This window comes from Catharus ustulatus, chromosome 10, assembly GCF_009819885.2.
Source record: "Catharus ustulatus isolate bCatUst1 chromosome 10, bCatUst1.pri.v2, whole genome shotgun sequence".
Classification (NCBI taxonomy): domain Eukaryota; kingdom Metazoa; phylum Chordata; class Aves; order Passeriformes; family Turdidae; genus Catharus; species Catharus ustulatus.
In genome coordinates, this window is record NC_046230.1 from 19,342,070 (window position 1) to 19,366,604 (window position 24,535).

General features: G+C 38.3%; 1 protein-coding gene and 1 long non-coding RNA gene across 2 annotated transcripts; one reads left to right on the forward strand and one right to left on the reverse strand.

The window, feature by feature from the left end:
• Positions 1 to 1,477: 1,477 nt before the first annotated feature.
• On the reverse strand, positions 1,478 to 5,707 carry LOC117000662. The gene is made up of 3 exons (XR_004418838.1): positions 5,451 to 5,707; positions 2,896 to 3,007; positions 1,478 to 1,793 (listed from the first exon to the last, which is right to left on the reverse strand). It is a non-coding gene; the product is annotated as an uncharacterized LOC117000662 (long non-coding RNA).
• Positions 5,145 to 24,498, forward strand: CCDC39 (coiled-coil domain containing 39). Its single transcript, XM_033068530.2, has 20 exons — positions 5,145 to 5,333; positions 5,727 to 5,846; positions 6,878 to 7,024; positions 8,050 to 8,208; positions 9,087 to 9,179; positions 9,266 to 9,394; positions 9,933 to 10,124; positions 11,756 to 11,859; positions 12,183 to 12,315; positions 15,245 to 15,439; positions 16,116 to 16,280; positions 16,816 to 16,953; positions 18,244 to 18,452; positions 19,632 to 19,755; positions 20,932 to 21,091; positions 21,388 to 21,494; positions 22,694 to 22,834; positions 22,991 to 23,170; positions 23,386 to 23,459; positions 24,055 to 24,498. Exons 1-20 carry the CDS (start codon positions 5,223 to 5,225, stop codon positions 24,212 to 24,214), a joined length of 2,841 nt encoding a protein of 946 aa, XP_032924421.1. The 5' UTR covers positions 5,145 to 5,222; the 3' UTR covers positions 24,215 to 24,498.
• The last annotated feature ends 37 nt before the right edge of the window (positions 24,499 to 24,535 follow it).

The window sequence follows — 24,535 nt, forward strand, 5'->3', positions numbered from 1 at the left end:
CCTGTAGGAAAACTTACGCAAAGCAGAAGTATATTTTTCACTCTTTTTTCATACCCCTTCTGATTCATCATTGCATGACACAATTTTTACAACAACTTACAGTAAAATATTGAAATTGGTTTAATCCGTTAGGGACGTAAGCTACTTTGTACATGCGTAAATAAACTGCTTTATGCTTAGCAGTAAGTCTCACTCTCTTCCCCAAAACTGTTTAAAGTAATTTTGGATATAATTAGCAACCCCTGAGAACACAATTAGTCTATGACTGGCAATTTTGCAGTAACGATTCCACTCCTGTCAAACGGGTTTTAAACGGAAAGGTCATCTTGGATAATAATTTCTATGCTTTTACCTCTCTTTCCCCTCAAAGTTAAAACTTAACTCATGGTGTCTTAAGGAAAATGAACATGTTTTCTTGGAGTGTTTTTGAAATTATAACCTTGACCAACATGAAAAGCTTTCAGAGGCAAAACTGCACTTTTTTTCCTCAGAGTAAGTCCTTGGCTTTATTCCCAAATTCCTCAGAAAGCTGCTACTCATAGCATCAAACAAAAGGGTGATTTTTAACAAGTTTTGTGCTTGACTCTGTAGAATTTGCTCACCTAATACACAATGCCACATTTTTCTTTGCATTTGTCTGCTTTCACTTAGTGTAAGCAGGCCCTTACTTACCCTTCAGCCACTAGTGCCAATGATAATAACAATACATTTTTATTTTTCGACCACTCAAATCTAAAGGCAAGTTAGCTCTGCACATGTATGCATGCACACACAAATGTAAGTAATATGTGAACATTTCCAAAGGACAACAAGTCCTTTTGGAATAGTAATGAATAGAGAAATCATCTTGTGCCCTGCATGAGATAGGTGCATTTCAAAATTTTCCTGTATAGCTTCCATGAAAATTGGCCCCTAAGCAAGGGTGTGAGTCATTGATGAATACAGCTCTGAGGCTTCACGCTGTGCAGCAAGAGCTGTAAAAGGCATTAGAGGAACAGAGGGGAGGAGGAGGAGAGAGAGAGAGGGTTAGGAGGTTATTAAATAAAACCTGGTAATGGTTTTACATGAACGTTTTCTGAGCAGTGTTTGGAGAAGGCACACCCCGCCCCGCCGGGCAGCGCCTTGGAGGGGCTGCTCTGCCCCTCCACAAATCACTCCTGCCTTTCCAAAGGCATTGCTCTCACAGCTGCCCTCCCAGTGCTTGCTGAAACTCGGGACCTACGAGTAAAATAAATTACCCTATGGCACAGGGTCTTATAGTAACTTCTCAAATTAATATTGTAGCAAAAGGATGGAGGGTTTGTCCTCTGCACCCATTTCCAGCACAAAAGCCACTGCACTGTACCAGAAATATTGCAGCCTTTGCCAGCACAACTGCAAAAAGTGTAGAACAGGACAAAGAGAAAAAATTTAAGCTTCCTCAAACTTAAAAGTATTTTATTTTGGGTCATATTTGTCAGGTTTTTTTCCCCCCCCAAGACATATGTATTAAATTGCTGTTAATATATATCTTTCACTGGTTAGCAATAGAGTAAATATAACTGACAACACATCAGACCTGAATTAACACCAGTTCTCCTTTTTATGCAATTGTGCTTCTCCTACCCAAGTAGGGGGTCCAGGTTTCAATAAAGACATTGGGCTTTTAGTCAACACTTCAGTCATTATCATGCCAGATCCTCCATCCTTCAGACTTCCTGCATGTCCTGATCTCACACTCACTTGTGTGGTCCCCTCAATCTCTCTTCCTATTTTTGCTTCTTCCATTGTGCCAGCAGCCTTAGTGCACCCATCTGAAAGAGAAGATACAGTGTGGGCCATTACATCCCATTATCAAACACCCTGCCACTTGCAGGTTCACATGGGAAATTGATTATCAACAATGATGAACTGACACCAACTAGCTACACTGAGTTAGTTATAAATAATCCAATAGTCCCTTAAATTAGTCTTTTTTTCACAGGATGACTTAGATGTACAGTCAGGAAAAAATATTTTCCTATATTTTATATAGAAAAAGTGTCATGTATTAGAAAGAAATCCATAACTGAAATCTTTATTTTCACACAGATAACTGTTTCAGGAGATTTGGCATAAACAAACAAAAATTATGTTTTTTAACAGTTACAAGAGGAACTTTAAGCCTTTTGAAGGCCAGAAACAGTGGTTTTACTTTAAGTCTTTTGAATAAATGGGCACAGTGGTCAACGTAAGTGAAAATTCAACCCAAAAGGAATGTCAACAGAAAAACAGTTTGTCATGTTACAAGTACTCCTGTTCCTCTAATACCTTTAAAAATAAGAGATAATTTTAAAAATAAAACAAAACAACCTTCTGTGTATGTATGTGTGTGTATGTTTATATATATATATATATATATATATCAGAACAGGAATTTTATATTCCCTTTTAACTGAAGAGTCAATAACTAACCGGGTCTATTTTAATGACACCAACAAAACCCCGCTGAATCCACAGGCACGCAGCGCCATCTGGTGCATTAGCACATCTGGCAAACAGTTCTGCATTTACTGAACATTCCACAGGCAGGAGAAGGGAGAAACCCTATGAACAAAAGCACATCGTGGAGATTTGTTTAGTCAGCGGTAGGCAAGAGAAAGCGAGAAGGGGGGAATTTCCATGAAAATTGTGAAGTAATGCTCTTTACTCATATAACACTTTGTACTTTTCAGACACTATGTATAAATCTGGACTCAAAAATATGTGAACAGTACACATATGATCACAAAAATTCAAAAGTTTGGTATGAAATTTAACTAACTGCATCAAGATCTATTTAATTTTATATCTTTCATGCACGTATTAAGGCACATGTTTATAAATTACCATTTTTTCACTGGAAGCCTTGTTTAGTGAACAGGACTAATTGCTCACCTCAGGACAGTTTTGCAATAATTTACTTTCTTCTTCTCAGACACTATATGGTCTCAGGTTCTTTCACACACGAGCTCAGCTTGGAAAATACCAGATTATCAGGTGCTCATCACTGCAAAGCCACAATGAAATACAGGTGTCAGTCAAAACCCCTGCAAGGCAAATTGCATTTTTTCTTTACATATAATGAATAAAAGGAACTTCTCATTTTGGGTAGGAAAGAAAGGGGCCCCTAATATGTACACAGGGATGTGCCATTGTAGTCTCTGCTGTCTCTCTAGTAGCTTGTAGTGTCTTTGGAATTCCACCTTTCCACTGGGCCAGGTCACCTCACTGCAATCTGCAGTAGGTGGCTCTTGGCACACAACCCTTGAGGGGGTCAAAAGGCTCAGTCCTCTGCAGGCCAAGCAGCTGAGGCTCAGCTGAGGCTCCCTCCTTGTCATCACACCCCTGCATCACCTCTGCACTGATCCCTTTGTGCTAATCCCCATTTTTGACATAGTGATGCGAGCTGCTGGTCCTAAGATTTTGTTTTGAAATTAAAGTGGCTACACATGTCCAGCTTCTAGAAGTCTCCTCCATGTATGCTAGAATCAGGAATAAATATATAAGTCTGAATTTTCTTCCTGTAGAAGTTTCCCTTCTTCTTAATGGCTATGTATCTCAGCTATCTTTGCATCACCTGCATCTTTGTCTTGGTAATGAAGGTTCTATCATCCCACGTTTCTCTGCTTCTTACAAGCATCCACAGCAAATCATGCTGAAGCAAACAAGATGCAAAAAAGATCTTCCTCGTGACATCTAAATTTTTTTCCACAGGTAGCTTCAGGCACTGAACCCTGTAGCATTTCTTTATTTGTAAGAAACTGTTGCCCCCATACATTGTTGCTCCTTTTTCTTTCAATACTTTAAGAATAATGCAGGACTGTTCTCAGGAGGTCATCAGTGAAATGATCAGCAATAATCTGCACAGCACTTCAAGTCATGCTTTTGGTGTGTTCTCATCAGATTACACTACCCTTCAGCAAATTTTTCTTCTCTAAAAAAATCCCACAATACACTCACAGATATGTAGCAAGACCAATGTCTTCTGTGGTCTGTGTTGGTAGACTGCCATGGGCCAATGCTTGTAAAAAATCTCACTGCAAACTCCTTGCTTCTCCAAACCAAGACCAAACAGTTATCAGTGCTTATTGCTGTTTGGCTCACGCTCCTTTGAATCATGCTTTGATTAATTCCTTTAATGTCTTTTCAGATGCTTTAGCCAGACAATTGTCACCAAGGGAGGGTTTCTGCATCAAAGCTACCTTTCCTTTTTTCAGGGACTTTTTACAAGAACATGTAGTGACAGGACAAGGAGGAATGGATCCAAACTAAAAGAGGGTAGGCTTAAATTAGATATTAGGAGGAAGTTCTTTTCTGTGAGGGTGGTGAGATGCTGGCACATGTTGTCCACAGCAGCTATGGATGCCCCATCCCTAGAAGAGTTCAAGGCCAGGTTCAAGGCCTCTGAGCAACCTGGGCTAGAGGAAGGTGTCCCTGCCCACAGCAAGGACTGGAACCAGAGGTTCTTTAATGTCCCTTCCAACCCAGGCCATTCCATGACTCCATGATTCCTGCCACAAGTGTTGTGTCTGTCTCAGTCTGTGGAACTCAGTGGCACAGGGTAATTTGCAACCGAGAAGTAAAGACAGATTCAAAAGGTGACAGGCAAATTCACAAGGACGCTGTGTTTGTGGTCACCTGAATGCTGCATGTTTCAGGAAACTCTCCAGTTAGCTGTGGACATAATGCCAAAGACCTGTCAGAAACAAGGTGTGTACGGCGTCCCCTCACAGACATTGTCACTCGGTGTCCCCTCTCAGATACACACCTGGCAGTCCGTGTCCCCTCTAAGGCACACACCTGGCAATCGGTGTTCCCTCTAAGGCACACACCTGGCAATCGGTGTCCCCTCTCAGACACACACCTGGCAGTCGGTGTCCCCAGCGCAGGTGCTGTCAGCCCCAGCCCTATCTGGTGTCCCCAGTGCCGCATGAGGCGCCGCTCTGCCGGCCGCAGCCCGGTGCAGGTGGCTCTGGCGGAGGAGCCGGGGGGCTCTGAGGGGCTGCCCGTGGCTCTGGGGCTGACACCCAGCTCTGCAACACGGCCACGAGCGGCCCAGCCCCGCGCCCGGCCCAGCCCCGCGCCCTCCCGGCCCGCTGGGAGCCGCGCCCATCCGCCCGAGGCCCGCCCGGCCCGAGCCGCCGTTGCCGCCGTTGCCAAGCGCCCGGAGCCGCCTCAGCCCCGGCCCTGCCTCAGCCCCGGCCCGTGTGGGCTCCGCAGCCATGGAGAGCCTGGGCAGCCCCAACGCCGCCATGGTGCTCGCCGAGCTGCAGTGGGAGCCCGGCTACGCCGTGCCCGTGGCCAACGCCGAGAACAAGGCGCTGGAGGACGAAGTGAGCGCGGGGCCGCGGCCGGCAGGGAGAGGAGCCCGCCCGTCCCCCGGGGCCGGGGAGGGATGGAGGATGGATGGAGGGAGGGATGGAGGGAGGGATGGAGGGTTCGAAGGAGACCTCGCGGGTTCCGCGGAGCTGCCCGGGCAATCCGGAGGGCGATCCCCGCCTCCGATGTGGGACCCGCGCTCCTGCATCCCCCGAGCCCTGCAGGAGGAGCAGTGCGAGTTGTCTGTTCCCTTAGCAAAGCTCCGGGTCTTCTTCTGAAATCCCTCATTTGGCTGCTTTGGAGGAATTGATTTTTTCATTAATAATTGCAATGGCTGTTTCTAGGTAGTTGCTGGTAATGAACGCTCAACCACAAACAGTAACTTGACGATTCTAACTCTTAAACAGCTGCAGAAGATGCAAAAGGAAAAAGAGAACCTGCAGAATGAGTTGAGCAACTTTCAGGAGCGCATAGAAGCAATGACGTCTCATTTGAAAAACGTGAGACAAGAGATTAACTTCTCTCAGGTAAATCGCCATCTCTAGTGGATCTGTTTTGTCAGAAGGACTTGTAACCAGAGTAACTCTCTGTGGCTGGTATCGCTATATATTTTACCAGCTTTGTTAGAGGTTTGTTAGGCCTTTATTCCAGGATTGCCACAGGAAACAAAAGTTCAATATGTACCTCAGTGATATTATTTGGTGATCATTAAGACCATAGAAATTCAAATTACTGTAGCTAGGAAAAAAGCCAGGAGGGGTACCTCTTAGAATTCTTCCTGAATAGGGACTTTTGTAGGTATTAATAAAAAATATTGATCAAAGAAAATACCAGTGTAAGGGGGGAAAAAATTAAAAATCTTTACAATGGTGAAGAATTAGTTGTGAAATGCTGATGAAGACTTAATTCACAGACATTAAAAGTGAAGTCATGGTCAAGATCTAAGTCTTTACTGACACTCTGAATTAACCAACCAAAAGTGCTGGTTTAGATTTCTAAAGAGTCTTGAGACAAAGATTTACACCTTTGAGATAAAATATCCTGGGTGAAAAAGTCTTAAGAAACTTCCTTGAAGAGGAACAACTTCTTAATTTTTTTTTTGTGAGATTCAAGCATTAATTGGAATTAAAGAAAAGAAAGGTGAGGCAATATCCAGATACTGCTATGGGCCACCAGGGGAGATCTGTCTCAGCACAGAACAATAAAAATGGTTTTTTTTGCTGTGCCTCCTGGATCTGATGTAAAATCACTGGTGATTAAGAGACCAAGATTTTGGTGTTGAAAGGTTAAGATTCTGAATCTTGGGTGAAAAATCTTACAATTGAGTTTTTAGGGCTACAGAGGTTGATCTGTGGATACTTGATACAATGTTTACATATTTATATACAAGAATATGTGTATTTGAGATACTAAAATCAAACCAATGAATTTTCTCTGAAAATGCCTTCATTTGCATGGTGAAACCACAGCATCTCTGGCATCAATTCTATGTAAAAGAAAAGTTTGTTGATGTATGTCTTTTGTTTATTGTAAAATCCTGAACTTTATTATTCTGCAGTCTCTTTACAAAGCCAAAGAGAATGAAATTGAAACTGAACATCACTTTAAAGCCCTTGCTGAGAGAGAATATGGACGTCTCAAAAGCGACATTAAACGACTAAAAGATGAGATAGCTTCCTTGAGACAAAAGAAAAACACTCAAGAAGTAAGGTTTGACATTTTTGGAAGGGAACACCTATATTGCAAAATTTTATGGTTTGTCCTCACTTGCACATACAGCTACAGTAGTATAAGTCAATAACAGTTAATTATAATTAAAGCTTATAAACTGTAGTAGATGATCTGGATGGGCTTTTCCCTGTGTAGACAGGTAGAGTGACACTGAGGATGTTACTGCATAGACTGGCCAAGACTTAGCAAATATTAATTAGATATTGAAAGAATTCTGTTCTTAATGCCAGATACACAGCTACACATCCATTTCACTGTATTTCCAATTCTCACAGGTATTTTCTTAATGGTTTAAAAATCAAATGGTTGGTGGCAAATCTTCTACATAAAATAAACTTGGGGCATGATTTCAAGATCAAAGATTTGGCTTAAATTACAAAGTAATCTAATGCTACTCAACTGCAGGTGCTTCAAGGTTCGAAGCTGTCTTTATTTTTCTGTTAATTATTTAATTACATTTTTAAAAATCTGCTCTTTTTCTTCATAAGTCTGTTTGTCATCTCCAGTCTCTCAGAATGGATAGCAGGATGAAGATATCTACACTGTTCAGCTGGATCTAGATTCTCTCATTTTTGTGTTAGGAAGTCTCTTCACAGTCATGTGAAGAGGTCACATTTGAAAATTGATATGTAGGGTAAGAGTCTTAACAAGCGGGCCTTAATGAATGGGGGAAAACTTTACCTTTGGATGCCTCAAATCAGTTTATTATATGAAACCAATACCCTGAACATGGTTATATCTTGCCAGAGGCTGACTTTTCTTACAATTATTTACATTTTAAATTTGTGGCAACCTACTGTCTTGCATTTTCTTTAAGACTGGGATGTCCAATAGCATTCCTCAAGTATAATACACAATTATTAAAAAAAGAAAACTATTAATTCTGTGGACAAGATGTGGGTAGACTTGTTACAGTGGCTTGAACTGATTGCTTCAATTGCTGTTCAATGGATATTAGACATTTGATATTGAACCTTTAATTTTCTCTTCTTTTATTAGAATACTATAAATAAAACCACTAAGAAGCTGGAAAACTTAAAACAGCAGATGAATTGGGATGAGGAACTTCTGGAGAGCTGGCTAAAGGAAATCAATCGTACTGATAATGATGCTATTGCAATCCAGAAGTATGCACTGCAAGATGAAGGGAAACTAGGAGTAAGTAGAAATGACAGCAGTTTTCAGAAACCAAAGGAAGAACCATTTTATCACTTGAAGACTTTGTTATGTTATCAAGTCAGATAAAATGAAGACAAGATTTTGTACGACACTGGTTTCCATTTAGCAAAACAGTGCAGTTCCATATGAGGCTCATTTTGAAACTGAAAGAACAGGTTGTACAATAATGAGAGATATAATTGAAGACATTAATTTACTTATTCGTCCGGGTAAGATTTAAGTTTAAAGTTTTTGAGAGGGTGCACAAATAGATAATAAAGTCTAAAAAACTGCTGCTGAATTAAGAGGAGTTTGTTTAAAAATTCACACAAGTATGGGTGAATAATATAGAATTTCCCTTTAAAACTTATTAATATTGCTGAGAACAAGTTACAGCTACTTCAGTAAAGCTACCTGGAATAATGGAAAACATAAGCATATATATCTGTATAAAGAGGAATTCCAGTCAAAAGTTCAGAGTTCACCCAGTCAAAAGGGTGAGTTCCCAAGTATATTATTAATGTAGAGATTAATAATCCTGGTTATTATTCTTTTTAGCCCTTAAGTAGAGTGAGGAGAAATTTGATTTTTACTCATTAAATACTTACCATAAAAACTTTAGTTTACACAAACATTTCACTGCTGTATGTCAAGGTCACCAAACAAACAATTACACACAGTTTGGTTCTTATGGCCACTTGTATTGACTAAAAATTTGGGAGGCTGCATTGTCAATTTTTAGTTTTCTAAAACACAATAAAATTGATGCCTCAATAATTTAACCCCTGATTGTAACAGGGCTTAAAAAATTTATGAAATGTGATCTATTTGTTTTCAAATACTTAATTTTCAAATGTTTTTATATCCTTTCATTTTAGACATTAACCCTTCAAATAGAAAAGTTGACCATGGAAGCAAACCAGAAGCGCAGAGCTCTGGATAATGAGCTTACAGAAACCATGACAGCTCAGGTTTGTGCTTAAGGTTCTCAAAGGTCTCTTGTTTATGTGTGGCATTTTTAACTTCAGAAATCATGGAGGTTCTTTCTTTTAAACAGATGGAGCTTGACAGAGCAGCTGAAGATTTTCGCAGGGTTCATCAAGAAAGGCAAGAAGTCATCAGGCAGTGGGAGAATGCAATTCATCAGATGCAAAAAAGGGATCAGGAGATTGATCAATGTGCTTTGGTAAAACTGCTGTAACTGATCCATATCTAGGGTTTGGGTTTGGTGTGGGTTTTTTCTGATTTTGTTTTTTTTAAACATCAAAAATACAGTAAATTTTCTGGATACCTAATATTTTACTTAACTTTTCAAAATGCAGAATTTTCACTGAGTAGCTATAAATCTGTCAGGTAAAGTAAGCATTAATAATGCTGGTAATTTTCCTATTTAATTTCATCTGTTTCAAGCCTACCTGACGTTTTGCTTAGCTTTTTTTTTTTTCCAATTCAACCAATCAAGAATTCCTGTATTTTCATAAGAGTTTACAGTGTCTTTTTGTTTTTAAATTATTGGAATGTTTTGGAAGTTTCCAGTCCAAAACCACTGTAGTTTTTGGTCATGTATGGTGTAATCCATGGATTAAAGTAATTTTAAAAATGATAACTGGGCTGTTTCAGGCAAATAATAATCATAATAGGAATTGATCTTCTGGCTGTACCCTTTATTAATCTAACACATCTTAACTAATGCAAGCAAATCTAAAAAGTTTTTATCCTGCTAGCTGATTGCAGAGATAAAACAGGAGATCCGAAACAAAGAAATTTTGCTGAGAGAGAAGACTGCCTTTTTGGTAAATGAAACTGTTAATAATATGGAATATGAAAAGAAAATCTTTTCTGCTGAGCGGGAAGCAAACAACCTCCGAAAGGAGTTCCAGGCTCAGGACACTCGCAGGACTCAGCTGCAGGATGAGGTAAGGCTGGCCAAACAGTTCTGGAAAAAAACCAGACTGAAACTATAACTGAGGGCCAGATGGAGGAAATACAGCAATAGCATTTTTTTTTCCACTGGTTTTATACTAACCTCTTAATAATTCAACAAAATGCTGCTTTTCTCAGCCAACTCCTGTTTATTGCAACCTGAACTCTCAACTTAATCCTGTCATTGAGAGGGGTGAAAAGACTGGAATGTATTCTCTGTTGTGTTGGTGTAAAATGGATGAATTTTCTCTTAAATGGTCTAACACTGTTAGATGCCTCAGGAAGCTTTCCTTTAATATATGTAGACTGCAGTATTGTATAAAGATGAAAGCAATCTCTTCCAGATTCCAGACAATTCCTGTCCCTTGCTCTCAGAAGTGTGTGTTGATGGCCTGGTAGGTTACAATTCCTGGGGAGAACACCCAGTGCTTTCACATGGCCTTCTAATCAAGAGGCAGTGGGACAGAGCTGCCCTGTGAACAAGCCATTCTTGATGCTGGCCATATTGAATCTCCACTTAAATCTGGGAATGAGCTGCATTGCTTAATTACTTAAATGCTTGTAGAACTATTTCTAAGAAGTAATTCAAGTTTCATGGCTCTGCTGAGAAGGGATAGACTTGTATTATCTGAGTAAGTTTTTCCTTAACAAGAAAATGGCAACACTGGGGTACTCAGCAAGCTTAGTGAATTTTGAAAAACCCTGCATCTGCTATTGCCTTAACTTTGGATAGCTTTTCTATAGCAGGTGGTTCATAGACTGATCTCCTAATTAAACTGTAGGTAGCTCAAACAAGGTGTAGGCTATTAGATTGCCTTATAATTCATGCAAGCTTGAGGGTTTGTAGAATTGGTCGGTTTTCATCTCAAGCTGTGAGATTCTTGCTTGAAGTTTTTCACAATTAATACTCCATGATGCCATAATAGAACAGTCTCCCCTTATCAGAACATCTGTGGGATGCATGTGAGAAACAAGGAAAGAAGGAGACAGTTCAACCAACAACTTGTGACCTCTAAGAAACCTTCTATACATGCCCTTGATCAGTTTTCTTCATCTGTGGAAGTGAAACAATTAAACTTATGCTAATGTTAAGTGATACAGTGAAGATCAAAAAAGCTATTGATTGTAAACTATTCTTAGCCTATTTAATGAGTGTATACTGTCTTGTATTTTTTACCAAATGAAATATATGTGTGTTTTTGTCACAGCAATATCTTAATCAAAATAATTTTATTTACAGCAAAGTTTGACATACAAATGTTTATTAGATATATAAGGTTATCCATATTCACAAAGAACCTCAGCAAAGTCAGCTGTGCAGTATAAAACCGTGGTTCCACTCATACAGATGCTGTTGGACAAGAATTGCAGCTCATAGCACCTCCAAAATTCATTCTATGTTCTTAATTATTATTATTTTTTCCCAGTACTCATACTATGTAATTAGTCTGTTGAATTTACTAGCTGGGCAAATTTACAGTGCCTCAGAATTTGCAGCACTTGTCATTTGGAGAGCACTGTTTAAAGTAAGTTGTTTCCAAAAAATAGGAAAATACAGTTTTAAATATCTTAACATGTACCAAAGTAAATAAGAGCTCAATTGCTTGATTTTTTAATTTATTAGCTGCAGACTTTGAAATCTGTTGTGAGCAGAACTGCTTCTGATTTAGAGTCTTTGAGAACACAAATAACCAATCTGAAGAAAGACATTCAGGGAAAACAAGCCAGGTAAGAAACAGACCTTTAAAGATAACATTTGTAAGGATTGGTAATACAGCCAAATCCTTGATATAGAAAAGAACTTTAAATAATGTTGATGACTGAAACCTCCACATTTCTGTATTTTTTATGTCCTGCATAGATTTGGCACTGGGTAATTTAGGCAAAATACTCCCGGTAATCCTTTTTTTTAAAGGGTTGGGAAAAAAAATCAGGGCCTTGCTTATCATAGGTTGAAGTTTAGACTGAGGCAACTGCTCAGTCAGATTTGCTGCTTACTTTTGGCAGCATTGTCTAGGCAACCTACGTTTAACTTCTGTCATTTTGTTTAGATTAAAACTTCTTAATGAACAAACTGCAAGTTTGTCTGATAAACTGAAGCTTGCTATTGAGGAGACACTCAGTGCAGACGAGAGAGCTTTGAGGTTGGAAGAAATATTGAAAGAAGAAGAAAAAAGTGTTGAGGTAAGATGTTTTCCTTGGTTTCTAGAAATGAGGAGTCGTGTGTATTTGCAAGCTTTATATTTTAAAAAGGTCTCATTAATTTTGAAATTTTCTGTTAAAATGAGATAAAAGTATTGATATGACATGTAGCTGTTTCATCAAATACTGAAATAAGTATGCATGTAGAGAAAACTCTGGAGGAAAATGAATGACCCTAGTAATTCCAACTATATTAGCTGAGGATAGTGATACCCATCAATAAGGTTTTTAAAGACTGAGGATGACATTTCAGTATCACTGCCACCAAAAACTTCTTGGCTCTAGTAAAACACCACCAAAATTTATAAACCTGCAAAGAGCTGTGATTTTGGCAAACAGTTTAAAAAATATTTAGAAATCTTTTAATCAAATTGGAGTGGCCTGGTCTGCTCTTCATTATTTTAATTCTACTGCATGATACTTTGACACATCTAACTTGTGGACTGTTTAATAATTACTGTCTCACTTTAGATTCATTTTCTTGAATAAAGATTTTGATCTGGGAAGTGGCATGTACAAGCTATAATAAGGTGACTATTTTTTTAACATACCTAATAATACTTTCATAAAATTAAAAACCCACTACTTAGGCTGGAAATTAAATATAGAAAAAAAAACCATTATCATCTACTTAACTGTAAAGAGCTTTTGAATAAATGCAGTGTTGCAATGCAATCTTCCGAACTTTCCTGCATTTCAGGAAATGCAGTTTAGTCATTTTGCTACTAATTCTCTTAAAGTAGTTTCACTACTTAGCTTCTGACTGAACATGACAGAAATATTCTTTTACATTTTGCTGGACAACTGAGCATTGGATATACTGAAGCAGCTTTCATTGCTCTAGAATGACCAGGTTAAATTAATGTGACAGCAGGTGTCCCACAGGACTGACAACAAAGCTGTACCTCTGCATGCTCTTTCATACTGCTGTATGCTCTTTTTTTTTTTTTTTCTGTAGTTAGTGTTTCCTAGAGCATGCATGTGAAATAATGCTTTGTAGTAGATTGAATGTCACTTTTCAAACTTTTTAACTCCACAGGCATTAATCACACATTTTAAATATACTTTCAGAAGCTAGAGACGGGATATCTTTCCTTTATAGAGAATTTCTGAAATTACAGGCCTTACTGTTTTGGCTTTTCAGATAATTTGAAAACAAGTAATGGTGTAGCATTTCATTAAAATGAAAACCTTCTTTGCTTCCCCTTAAGACAGTTTCCAGGGTGGCAAAAGCCTTAGCAGGGTTTCTTTCCCTGTGTCTGTGGCAGATAACCTAAGATGACATTGAGCTTGGCAGCTCCACAGCTGCAGGGAAATATTTCAGCTAGGATGAACTGTTCTTGAACAATGTCTGTAATGTATTAGTCAGAAGCCTCCCTTCCATCACCATTAGACACACATGGCTATTTGCTGCATCTGTTAATTTACTGTGAAGAGATATTTACAGGAACAATGTGGATGAAATGTCACTGTTTTGCTCTCTAGTTCTGTGGTACTTCTGCCTCTTCAATTTGTGGAAAAACACTGTTGCACAGTGAAGCTTATTGAATATCTTATAGCTGTTAATCTAAAGGGAGAGCAATGATTTCTGTTAAATAAATTAATTTAGATATGCAGTAAAGTCTAGGAGGTGAAGGTCAAATCATGGTCCAGTGTCAGTGGATGAATTTATAATTGTCATTAGCTTCAGAAATACAGCTCAGCATTTGGCACATACTTAAAAACCAGTTTGCTTCCAGAAGAAAGTTCCTTTGTTCAAACATGAGCCAAAGCCCACTGACGTGTTCTACAGTCCATAATAATTTCATATAATTTCATATTAAACTTACACTTGCCTTTTACATCCTGAGTTTTGAATTTGGAATTGCACTTACAGCAAGTTCAACTACAAAAAAATTAATGAGTGAAAAGGGTGAAATGTGCAATGTGATTACAAATCCTTAGAGAAGGCGTTAATTTATCTTTCACCATTATTTAAGCCAGCAAGATGGTTACATACATATTAAATCCAGAATAAACACTTTGTTAATCAATGTAGAAAAGTGAGTTTTCAGGTGTTTTGCATATTAATTTAAATGCAAATCTCCAAATTCTGTACCAGACTTGAGCTAAATGTAAATGAGTGCTTTGGAACAGGAAGGGGAAATCACATCACTTGTTTTAGGATGTACCTCACAGGAAACCAGCATATTCAATGGACTGAGCTTTGGAGGGTCTTTGGCTACTTGAGTGGGAGAGGTGGAAGGAGGGAGGGAAAGAATAAAATTGTGTTCCTTACTAAGGTTATAAAAAGAAAATAATCTCGTTTTTTATTGTTTTCAGTCTATTTCAGGTTACCTGAAGTATTCAGCATTGTTTTTTATCCTACTAAAACCTCATTTCCTGCACTGGTTTAGGTGTTAATGGCAACTTACCTGTGAGAAAAAGGAAGGGATTTTAGAAAGTGTAATTTTTCAGAATTGTCCCATCTTAGATAAGCACACACGTATATATATATGTGCACACACAGCATCACAAGATTTAATAAACCATTGAAAAGCTTTGTATTATATTTCTCAGACATTCACAGATGCTGGAGGCAGTAAGGAGGTTTTTTGAAAAGAATGACAGGAATTTAGTTTTCTAAAAGGCTGAAAAGAGTAGCATTCCTATAACTGGGAATAGGAAGTTATGTGAATGTAGGGTAGGATTAGATTTTTTAAAAATGAATAAAAAGTATTACTTTCTCATTAAGTCAAATACTTTTTTTCCCAATCATTTTGAAGACTTAAAAAATTCCATGTTCAAATTAATGGATATAGTAATTACATTTTTTCTATATATGATCAATAAAAACAAATAATTCCTCAGAGATTAATTCTGATGTGATTATTTACTTCTTTCTTCTACTTAATGATCGATTTGTCTCCAGGAAAAAGAAACAGAACTGAGACAGTTAAAGGACCTACTTTTCAAGAAGACTCAGGAGTTAAAAGCACAAAGTGATAAGGAGAAGATTGTTCTGGCAGAAATTGAGGGAAGTCAAAAATCATTAAAAAATCTCAAGAGTCGACTACGCAAACTTGACACAGATCTGTTAAAACAACAAGAATTATTATATAACCAGGTAAAATGTTAATGTATTTTCATACTGTGATTGTTTCTTGAGTCTACTGATAGCACATTGCTTGAATTCTGTAGTTTTTAACAGTTTTCCATTTTGGAAATGTTACGCAGTATCATTTGAATTCTGCATTTATTTCTGTTTCCAGATGTACAGATAAAATAGAAATTACTGAAACTTGCCAAAGTATCACCTACATTTTGCACTTATGTGTTTCATTATATTTCGGATCTGCTGCTTTTCCCACTAATTCCTACAATCCATTCTTTACTTTGATCCCTCTGAACCACAGACACCTCAGGGTATATTTTTAAAGCAATACAAGAGGTACATTCCAAAATCCTGTTATTTACTAATTGGATTATGTGCATATTTCCTATGCACCACTTTGAAAATTTTCTCTTTTATATCAGCATCCACTGGTAGCAACAAGATGGCAACTCCATTGTAAGCCTCCCTACAGCAGCCTGTGCTGAGTGTGCTTTGTTGCTCTTCTAGAAGATTACCCCAAACCATCACTGCTCATCAGTCATCTCAGATATTTTGCTAATGAGGTCTAAAAGCCAGAAACTATTATAAAAACAATAGCTTAATTGGGTGACTGTCCTAAAGCCAACATTTAGATCCAAGTTTATTGCTTATCTCAGACTATTAATTCTCTTCAAATTTATTTTAACAGGATTTTTATATTCAGCAAATACAGAGACGGCTGTCACGGTTAGAAGGGGAGATTAATGCCGATGAAAAACAAGTTTTGGAAGAAAAAGTTGCTGAACTTAAGAAAACCTTAGAAGAAAAGAAAAAGGCATATGATGCTCTACAGTCACTGTACAGGAAACTTCAGGTAACTTCCTTAGAACATCATTTTGACTGTGTATCATTTAGAAATCTCAGCAAATTAAGTCAGTTGGGTCTTAGTAATCAAGAAGTTGCTTTAGACTAAAGGGTATCTGAACTTTGTGTAAGTCATGTGGAAAACTTCCAGAAAAATAGATTTTTACTGCCCAAGTGATACACCTTAGCATCAAGACAAGCATTGAATGTTTGAAAGACAAGCTGAGCTTTCATTAAGATGTGACTGCCTGCTTGCAAATGTCTGAGTTCATCATTAGGCCTGCGTAAAAAATAGGAGAATGATGATTTGTAAAGCTATCACTTTTATTTTCTTCATAAATTTGTGAGTACAGTTGCATTTAAAGTTGTCCAAAGTCCCCATGCAGCACTCTGCGTGAGGTCATGCCATGCAGTTTGCAGAGCAGCATATTGGACACATCATGATGATGGTTCCACGTTCCAGGACTTAAATACATCTCAACTGCTAGCTTTTGTTGCAATTGAGGTTCACTGAAATAAGTTCAATACAACTTATTTTGGAACAGAATGATATCCAAATCACCAAGAGAACAATTGATAAGACAAAAGAAGAAGCAAGTGGTATGGTAGAGAAGATAGAAGAACTAACTCTTTTCAATGAGAGATCACTTCAGGAGTTAAGAAAAGCAAAACACATTAAGCAGGTACAGTATTATTTTGCAAATTTACTTATACAGGACACTCTTGGTTGTTTGGGGTGTCATCTGCCTTCCACAGTGCTGCATCATTACATCTATAACTATGCTTTCTGTAGTTTTCTAATTTACACTTCTTTCCCAAACTTTGAAGTCATCATCATCGCTATCATCTTACTAGGCAAAGTGTTGTTTCTCCTCTCTACACAGCATAAAGTTTGATGAACTGTCAATTTAATCCCACTTTACTTATAGCACAATATCCACCAGGTCAGTGGATGTTGTGGCTTTTTCCCTGAGAAAGAATTATCTTTAAAACAAAAAATATATTTACTGTTCAAGGATGTGTTTACATAACATTGAGATTTTATTCTCAATCTGTGATGGGTACTAATAAGTTTGGCACAGTTATTAAAATGTAAGCATTTTTTTCTAACAGATGATCTAAAACAATTTATGTTCCAGTGTAAGGAATTAGAAACAAGTGTAAATCCTTTCCTTACATTTTGATAAGCAGAAAAATACAGTTCCAACTCCTCCAATTATTGCACAATTTTTTTTCTGCAGTAAGCTTTAGCCTTCCTAAAGGAAGCACTAACATAGCAGAAAAAAGCAGAATCTAAGTAGCAGGGGAAAGAGTTTTGCCTTTGACTTAACTGGTGCACTTCCTCCTCAATGAAAACTCCCTAAATATGGAACTTTCTTTGGGGGGATGAAATTCAGGGGAACAAAATAAGCTGATGATCTGAAAGCACTCAGATAAAAATTGGTCAAGTTGGAATCACACAAGATTTTATAGGAATGATTTAATGTATTTGCATGCTAATGAAGTTCACCATTTCTTGCTTTTCATAAGCTTTGGCATATACAAAATTTGCTCATGTAGTGACATGATCTGCAGGCCTACAGAACCTAGAATATACTCCAGGAAAGTTTTAAGGGCTTGAGTGAGATATTAACTGCTCTAGAAATCTCCTTTTAAGGTCTCTTATTTTATTTGGAACCACCTAAACTGAAAAAGTTGGAGAATGAAAAGTCTAATAACCCAAAACTCAGTAATTAGGAAGTCTGATGAATTTGTATAAAACCATTCAGGAAACAATCTGCCACCATCACAATCACCTGTGTGACCGTTGGCAAATGAGAAAATGACAAGATTTTTAAATGCAGAGCAAAATTAGTCCTACAGTGTTATATATATTAAAGGTAAAATAATGAATAAATGCAAAATTACTAAATTATAAATAATCTTTATTAAAACAATGCTTTCTTACTTTGATACCATTTGGCACTCATTAGGAGATGATGGTCGAAGACAATCTCTTAAAACTAGAACTGAAGCGCCTTCGGAACACTCTGTGCAATAAAGCAGAGAAGGTTCTATCACTGGAAAAACAACAACTGGAGTTAAAGAGAGCCATAGCAGAAAGAACTGAGGAAATCAGGATCCATAAGGCAATGCTGGATTCCCAGATAAGACTGCTGGATCAGGAACGGCATCGCATGAGGTAACTGTAGAGAAGTTAAACTTGTAGCTTTGACCGAGTACATTTTTTTGTGGGGACATACTAAAAAGAGAAGCATTTTACCCAGCTTCATCATTAGAGAAACTGAAGATTAAATAAATCTTGCTCAAAGTTATATACCAAGACAGCTGAGGCCAGCAAGAGAGCCCATCTGTGACCCCCAGGCTGCAGCTTTAACCCCTCAGTGAACAGGAGATCAGAGGCCTTGCTGAGAGTGAGGAACCTCAGCAGAAGGGGGAGGAAACCTCAGCCACAGACATCTTTTTACAGTCGACACTCTGTGTGTGACTCTGCCTTTTTCAAAATAGTCTGGACATGTGAAACCATGTGCCTAGAGGTATGCTGAAGTACACAAAACAGAAAAAGTTGCTTTTAAAGAGGGTTTACTCCCAGCTGCTTGATAAAACTGCAATTTCTTTCATTCAAACAGTAAGACTGGTTTGCTTTGTGATGTATTTTGGTTGGTTGGGCTGCTTCTTTTTTAACTAATGAGCTTTCTTTTATGTACCTTAGGTATATAACAAATTAAAACTTATTAATTACATATGCACCACACCCTCTGATAAAACAATGACATAGAAATAACGTTTCCTTCCTGTAATAATCAGTCCAGAGTATCTGGGATGGTTTTTGCCCTGAAATCCAGTATCTGGATTCAGCCAAAAATGAGCACTTAGCAGCTGAACTGCCCTGCTGACCACACCCCTCACAATGGGAATTAGGGTGATTTAGAGTGACTGAGAGCACAGACTGTGCCCTTCCTCCTTTGCTATCACCCAGCTCTTGGATACTTCCACAGAGTCTCATTTGGGGCTGTTCCTCACACTCATCCTGCAATGGGAATGCTAAGGTACCATCAGCAGGGGGCAGCTGGAGCAGCTCTGGGAGTGAGATGCCAAACCTGTTAATCTGGGGAAGGACTATGGCACAGCCTCCCAGGATGCAGTGATCTGGGATGTGAAAAAAGATTTGACTCCATTTAGAAATGCAAAAGGCAACATAGGGATGTTTGTGGCTGGGAAAACATAGAAAACCACCAAGACCTGATACAGGCTGCTGGCAAAACACCAGGAATTTAAACTGCTGCAACAAGAGCTGCCCACAAAACACTACCAGACAAACAATTTCTCAATCCTTTCATTTTCTCCCCAAACAAATCAGTGCTGAATTTCAAGATCGCCTATGGAAAATTGATAAACTGAAATGCAGATATGAAATGTTTACTCTTTCCATGATGCCACCTGAAGGAGAGGAGATGAAAAGTCAGGCCTACTATGTAATTAAGGTATTTTATCAACATTATTCATTATAATTCAATTATTTAAGGTATAGATTTCCCTGCACTCTTAGACAACCTTCTTGCCTACTGCCTATTTTGAGTCTAATTGTTTTATGTTATCTGACACCATTGATTATTTAAATGATACAGTAATTTCACAAGAATTTATGTGGAGCCTTAATTGTGAGCAGTTTGAAAACTTCATTTTAGTCTCATTAATTTACAAATACGCAAGAATTAGTGGTCAAGTGATAATCCACTATGAACTGCAAACAACTTTATTAGAATCTCACATGACCTTAACTTCTTCTACCTGTCAGAGTTATTTTCAGGTATTCATTTTACCATGTGGGGTTTATACCATGAAGAATGTCTTCTTTTCCCTTTCACTTGCCAATTACCTATGTATACTTCAGCTTTGCACTGGAAAAAACAGAATATCAGTTTTTATCCAAGATGCAATACCCTGGTTCTTGAGCAAGTATCTGGTTTTTTTGATCTTCACAAATTCTCTCATTTCCTGTTAACACACAGATGTGAGCTTGGTCCTGAAGTTTATCTTTTTCTTACCCTTAAATGTTAAATTTCTTAATGATGTATTGGTGCTGCTGTGAGATCCAGGACAGCAGAAGACCCTCTGCAGAAGCCATGTGGTCACTGTGGGTATATAAAATACCCTCCACCTATGGAGATTTTTCACTATAACAGATGTTCCAAGGGGCTACAGAAAATACTTCACCTGCTGATTGTTTCTTAAATCTACTGCTCATTCACAAGTGACTAATTCCCAAACTGGATGACTTCTAACAGTCTCTCAGTTGTATGATGTACAACCTCAAATCTTGGATTTTGTGGGTGAAGGAAGCAGAGGTGAAGTAGGTGTAGTTCACATCAGTAGTGCAAGGCACAGACACTGCTCTGTGCAGGGTGTAGATGCTGCTGGGCAGGACTAAGGGAGCTCAGGCAGACAGGCAGGTACCCAAAATGAAATGCACATGGATGAAATGCCTCAGAGAACTTCAGTACTGTAAATAACTCCTGCTTCCAGTTCCCTAGGCACCCAAGTCTCACTTGAAGTGGTTTTAACCCCTAAATATTGCTGTATAATAAATATTTTCTGTATTTTTATCTTAATAGTTTCAGTATTTCTGCAGTCACCTAAAATATTTGGTTTGCTTTCAGGCTGCACAGGAAAAGGAAGCACTTCAACAAGAAGGTGATGATTTGGATGCAAAGATCTGCAAAGCTCAAAAAGAAATCACAGCTATGGAAAATAGCTTGTGTGTACTTAAAAACTGGAACACAAACTACAAAAAATCTTTCAAGGCACTCCCTGAGACAAGTATGTGAAATAGAAATTGGATAGAAAATAGAACTTAATTCTAAATAATACTTATTATTTAACTTTTGTGCCCTCTGCTGGCTCTGGAACCAGTAGCTCTTAAATCATTCTCCCTTATGAAGCCAGTTGCTTTTTCACAGTGATTTGGAATTAGGAGGAGACTATTTAAAAACCCCTCAAACCTTGGGGCACTGAAATACTGCCAACACCAATACAGAAATATTCTGAGATGCAGTTATTTTCAAGTGAAAATTGAGTTGTATGTACTAATGCTGCTTCATTGTTTGGGATCACAGGTGAGGAAACTGAGGAAAGATTGAAACTGGAAAAGGACAAGAGGGATGCTGATGAAAAATACAGATACAAACAAAGAAAAATCAAGGAACTTCAGGAAAATCTCCAGGTAAAATCCAAGTAAAGTTGCAGTCAGACAGGACTGCAGCATGTAACTAAATCCATGCAATCATCTAGATGAGTAATAGGAAACCATGGTACAATTTTTTTCCTGCTCTTCTATTAAGATACGATTTTTAGAAGGCTCTACATCCCCTTTCAAAAAGTGAGTGGTTACTTGAATTTTCTTGAATCACACCAAAACTTCAGGTGCCTAGTCACATATATCTAGAAGTTTCAGAACCCCACATGCACTGACAGCTGCTGTTCTTGTGCAGCACACACCACTATTGTACCATCCTGTGCAGCACTGCAGATTAAAATCCACACAGCTTGGGGACCTCTGGCATCTACATGCCAGGATTTTTCTGGAAAGATTCAGTTTTATTAGCACTAAGGGTGCCTCAGTTAAACAGGATTAAACTTGCAATTTAGCAGGCTGAGCACTAAATGCAGGCAAACAAGAGCCTGTGTTTTCAGGCTCCATAGCAAGAACTCACTCATGGTTCCCTGACAATCAAAAAAAAAAATGGACCTTAAGGAAGAGCAGCACTTAGTTCTGACATTTCAGTTATAATTTTAATAGGCAGAAGAAAGCAAAGGCACATGGTCATATTCCAGGATTGTTCTAAGCCCTGAGTCACTGCCTATAGTCAACAAGGATTCCTATTGCTTATTTTACCACCACAGGACACAGCTCTTATTTCAGAGATGCTTTTTCTTAAGGTAAAGAAAAGGGACGCAGATCTTCATCAGGGAGTAAGTCCTGGGATATAATGAGGTGTTAGAGCAAACCCATTTCTGCCTTTTAATTTTTTAGTTTTATTTATTTATTAAAAAACCCAGCTGCCCTTATGGAGCTGATTTTATTCATACCAAAGATCAAAGATATCCCTCTTTTCCTACAGGAAACAATTTTTTAGGATAGCTTGCAGTGGTAAGTTGGTAGGGTGCCAAGTAAATAGTTTGTAGCCACTAAGATACATCTGAAAAGACATACCTGTTACTTCATTAACAGTACCTTTAAAAGATGGAAATTTCCCTGGAAGTTGGACTGGCAGAAAGTTTCCAGATAACATTAGCACTAATTGCTTGAGCTACATTTAGAAACAAGTAGTTAATGACAACACACCCTTTCACAAATACAAAAAGTGAAAGGCTACCAAACCTGCTTTGTAAACTAATATTACTGTTCAAATGAATTTGCAGAGCATGCAACAACACTTTGATGTCATACAGCAGCAGCAGGCCTTCTTCAAAGAGCAAAAGAAGGAAAAACAAGCTGTTATATTGCAGCTGAAGAAAGACATTGAAGAACAGAAGCCAAAACTAGAGAGGGTTATAAAACAGGTTTGTGTGTTTATTGATGAGAACTTCCAACTTTACAGTGATAGACAGTAGTGTGGGTTATGCTCTATGGGTTAAACTCTGTGGTTTTAACTTAGCAGGTTTCTGGAAAAGCATTGTATTTTTGTAAGAATAATACTTTAAAATATTTGTGTTAAGTGTTCCAGACTATCCAGAGAAATTCAGTCACAGAGGGAAGATGGAATAGAAACACTAGAAGAGAGAGACATTCGTGTTCGTGAACTGAAAGGCTTCCACAGAACCATCAACCAAGTGATAGCTGATGTTCTAGAAGCAAATCCTGGTTTAACTGCAGCCTTTCAAATGCACTTTGACAAGGTGAGCTTTCCATTTAACTGCCACCAAAATCTTGAGTGAGAGCTCTAGCTTATTACTGAGTGTCTTTCAAGGATGGCTCACAGTATGGGAAAACAGGGAAGGGTTCACCTGCTTTCAACTTCTCTTCAAATGCCAAGCACTGTAAATGCTCCTGATATCCCCATGCTGTTATACAACCATCAGATCAACTTGTTTTTTCTTTCCACATTTTCTAGTTCAATTTAGAGCTTCCTACAGCTCCTTCTCCCAGTGGTAGTCAGTCTTCTCAGTCCTTACTGCCTCCTACCAGGTAAGTTCTAACACTCTTGGGTTGCTTTGAGGTTTTTATAAGATCAAGTTTAAACCAGCAAAATTAGTCCCTAACTGAAATAATTCTTTACTCTTGAAGGTCAGCTGAATTGTCTTCTTGCTGAAGACTGTAAAAATTTTCTCCTTACTCTGTCCTTTATTAAATTTATGTTTTTCTAGCATGTGAGGAAGTTTACTTCAGCATCCATCAGTTTAGGAAACTCAATAATTACAGAATAATTACATTAACTTTTGTTTGCTGTTTGATGTTATAAAAACACGATTTTGAGCCACATTTTACACTTGGTAATGTGAAGACCCTTCCTATTTAGATAGGAAGATAGTGATACTTTTACTGGTACCTTCTTCCCCTGTTCAAGGTATGCTCTGTTAGAGCCTGTGCTGTCTGACCAATTATGGTCCAACAGTTCCAGGGTTACTGAAGCCATTCAGTGGTGGTGGCTACTGAGATCTTTTGGGGGGTTTCACCTGGAATGAACGTGGTTACTGGGTGGCTTCATTGGGAGCCCCCCTTGGCAGCTCTGTTTTAGATGCACGAATTTCTGTAAGGTAATTAGTAAATTTTTGCCTTTCAGATTATCCAGTAGGAAAACTTCAGTCTCTGGTCAGACTTCATCAGCCAAAGTTGTGGAGCTGACCTTGCCTATGCCTGCCCCTGAGGAAGCAGCAGCTCCTGGCTCCCAGCCAGCCAGCAGAGGCAGCACCTCTGGGATTTCTGAACGCAAGAAGTCTTAAGTCATTTTTTGAAGGTCACATTAGTTGAGATTTCTTAATTTTTGCAACTAACTTACATCCATGGATTTACCTGGAAAACTTGCAGCTGAAATACGATTGTCACTGTGTGGTTCTGTCACCCACCTTTGCAGGTCTCCCTGTAAACCATGTAACTTTTTTCAGCAACACAACTGCTGCCTCCAAGTGCTTGTAAAGCAAATCCCCACTAAAGCTCAAACCAAGGGCTCACATTTGAGCTTACCTAGATAATAAATGGTGTTGCAAAACTTGCTTTTCTACTTCAAGTTGGGTTTTTGGGGTTTTTTTACATTACTCTTGGAG

What these genes read in the sequence shown, in the direction of transcription:
- CCDC39 (XM_033068530.2), top strand. Translation starts at nt 5,223, where the DNA reads ATGGAGAGCCTGGGCAGCCCCAACGCCGCCATGGTGCTCGCCGAGCTG. An exon ending in CAGAAACCATGACAGCTCAG is followed by an intron (nt 9,180 to 9,265) that starts GTTTGTGCTTAA and finishes TCTTTTAAACAG; the next exon opens with ATGGAGCTTGACAGAGCAGC. An exon ending in AAGCAAAACACATTAAGCAG is followed by an intron (nt 16,954 to 18,243) that starts GTACAGTATTAT and finishes GGCACTCATTAG; the next exon opens with GAGATGATGGTCGAAGACAA.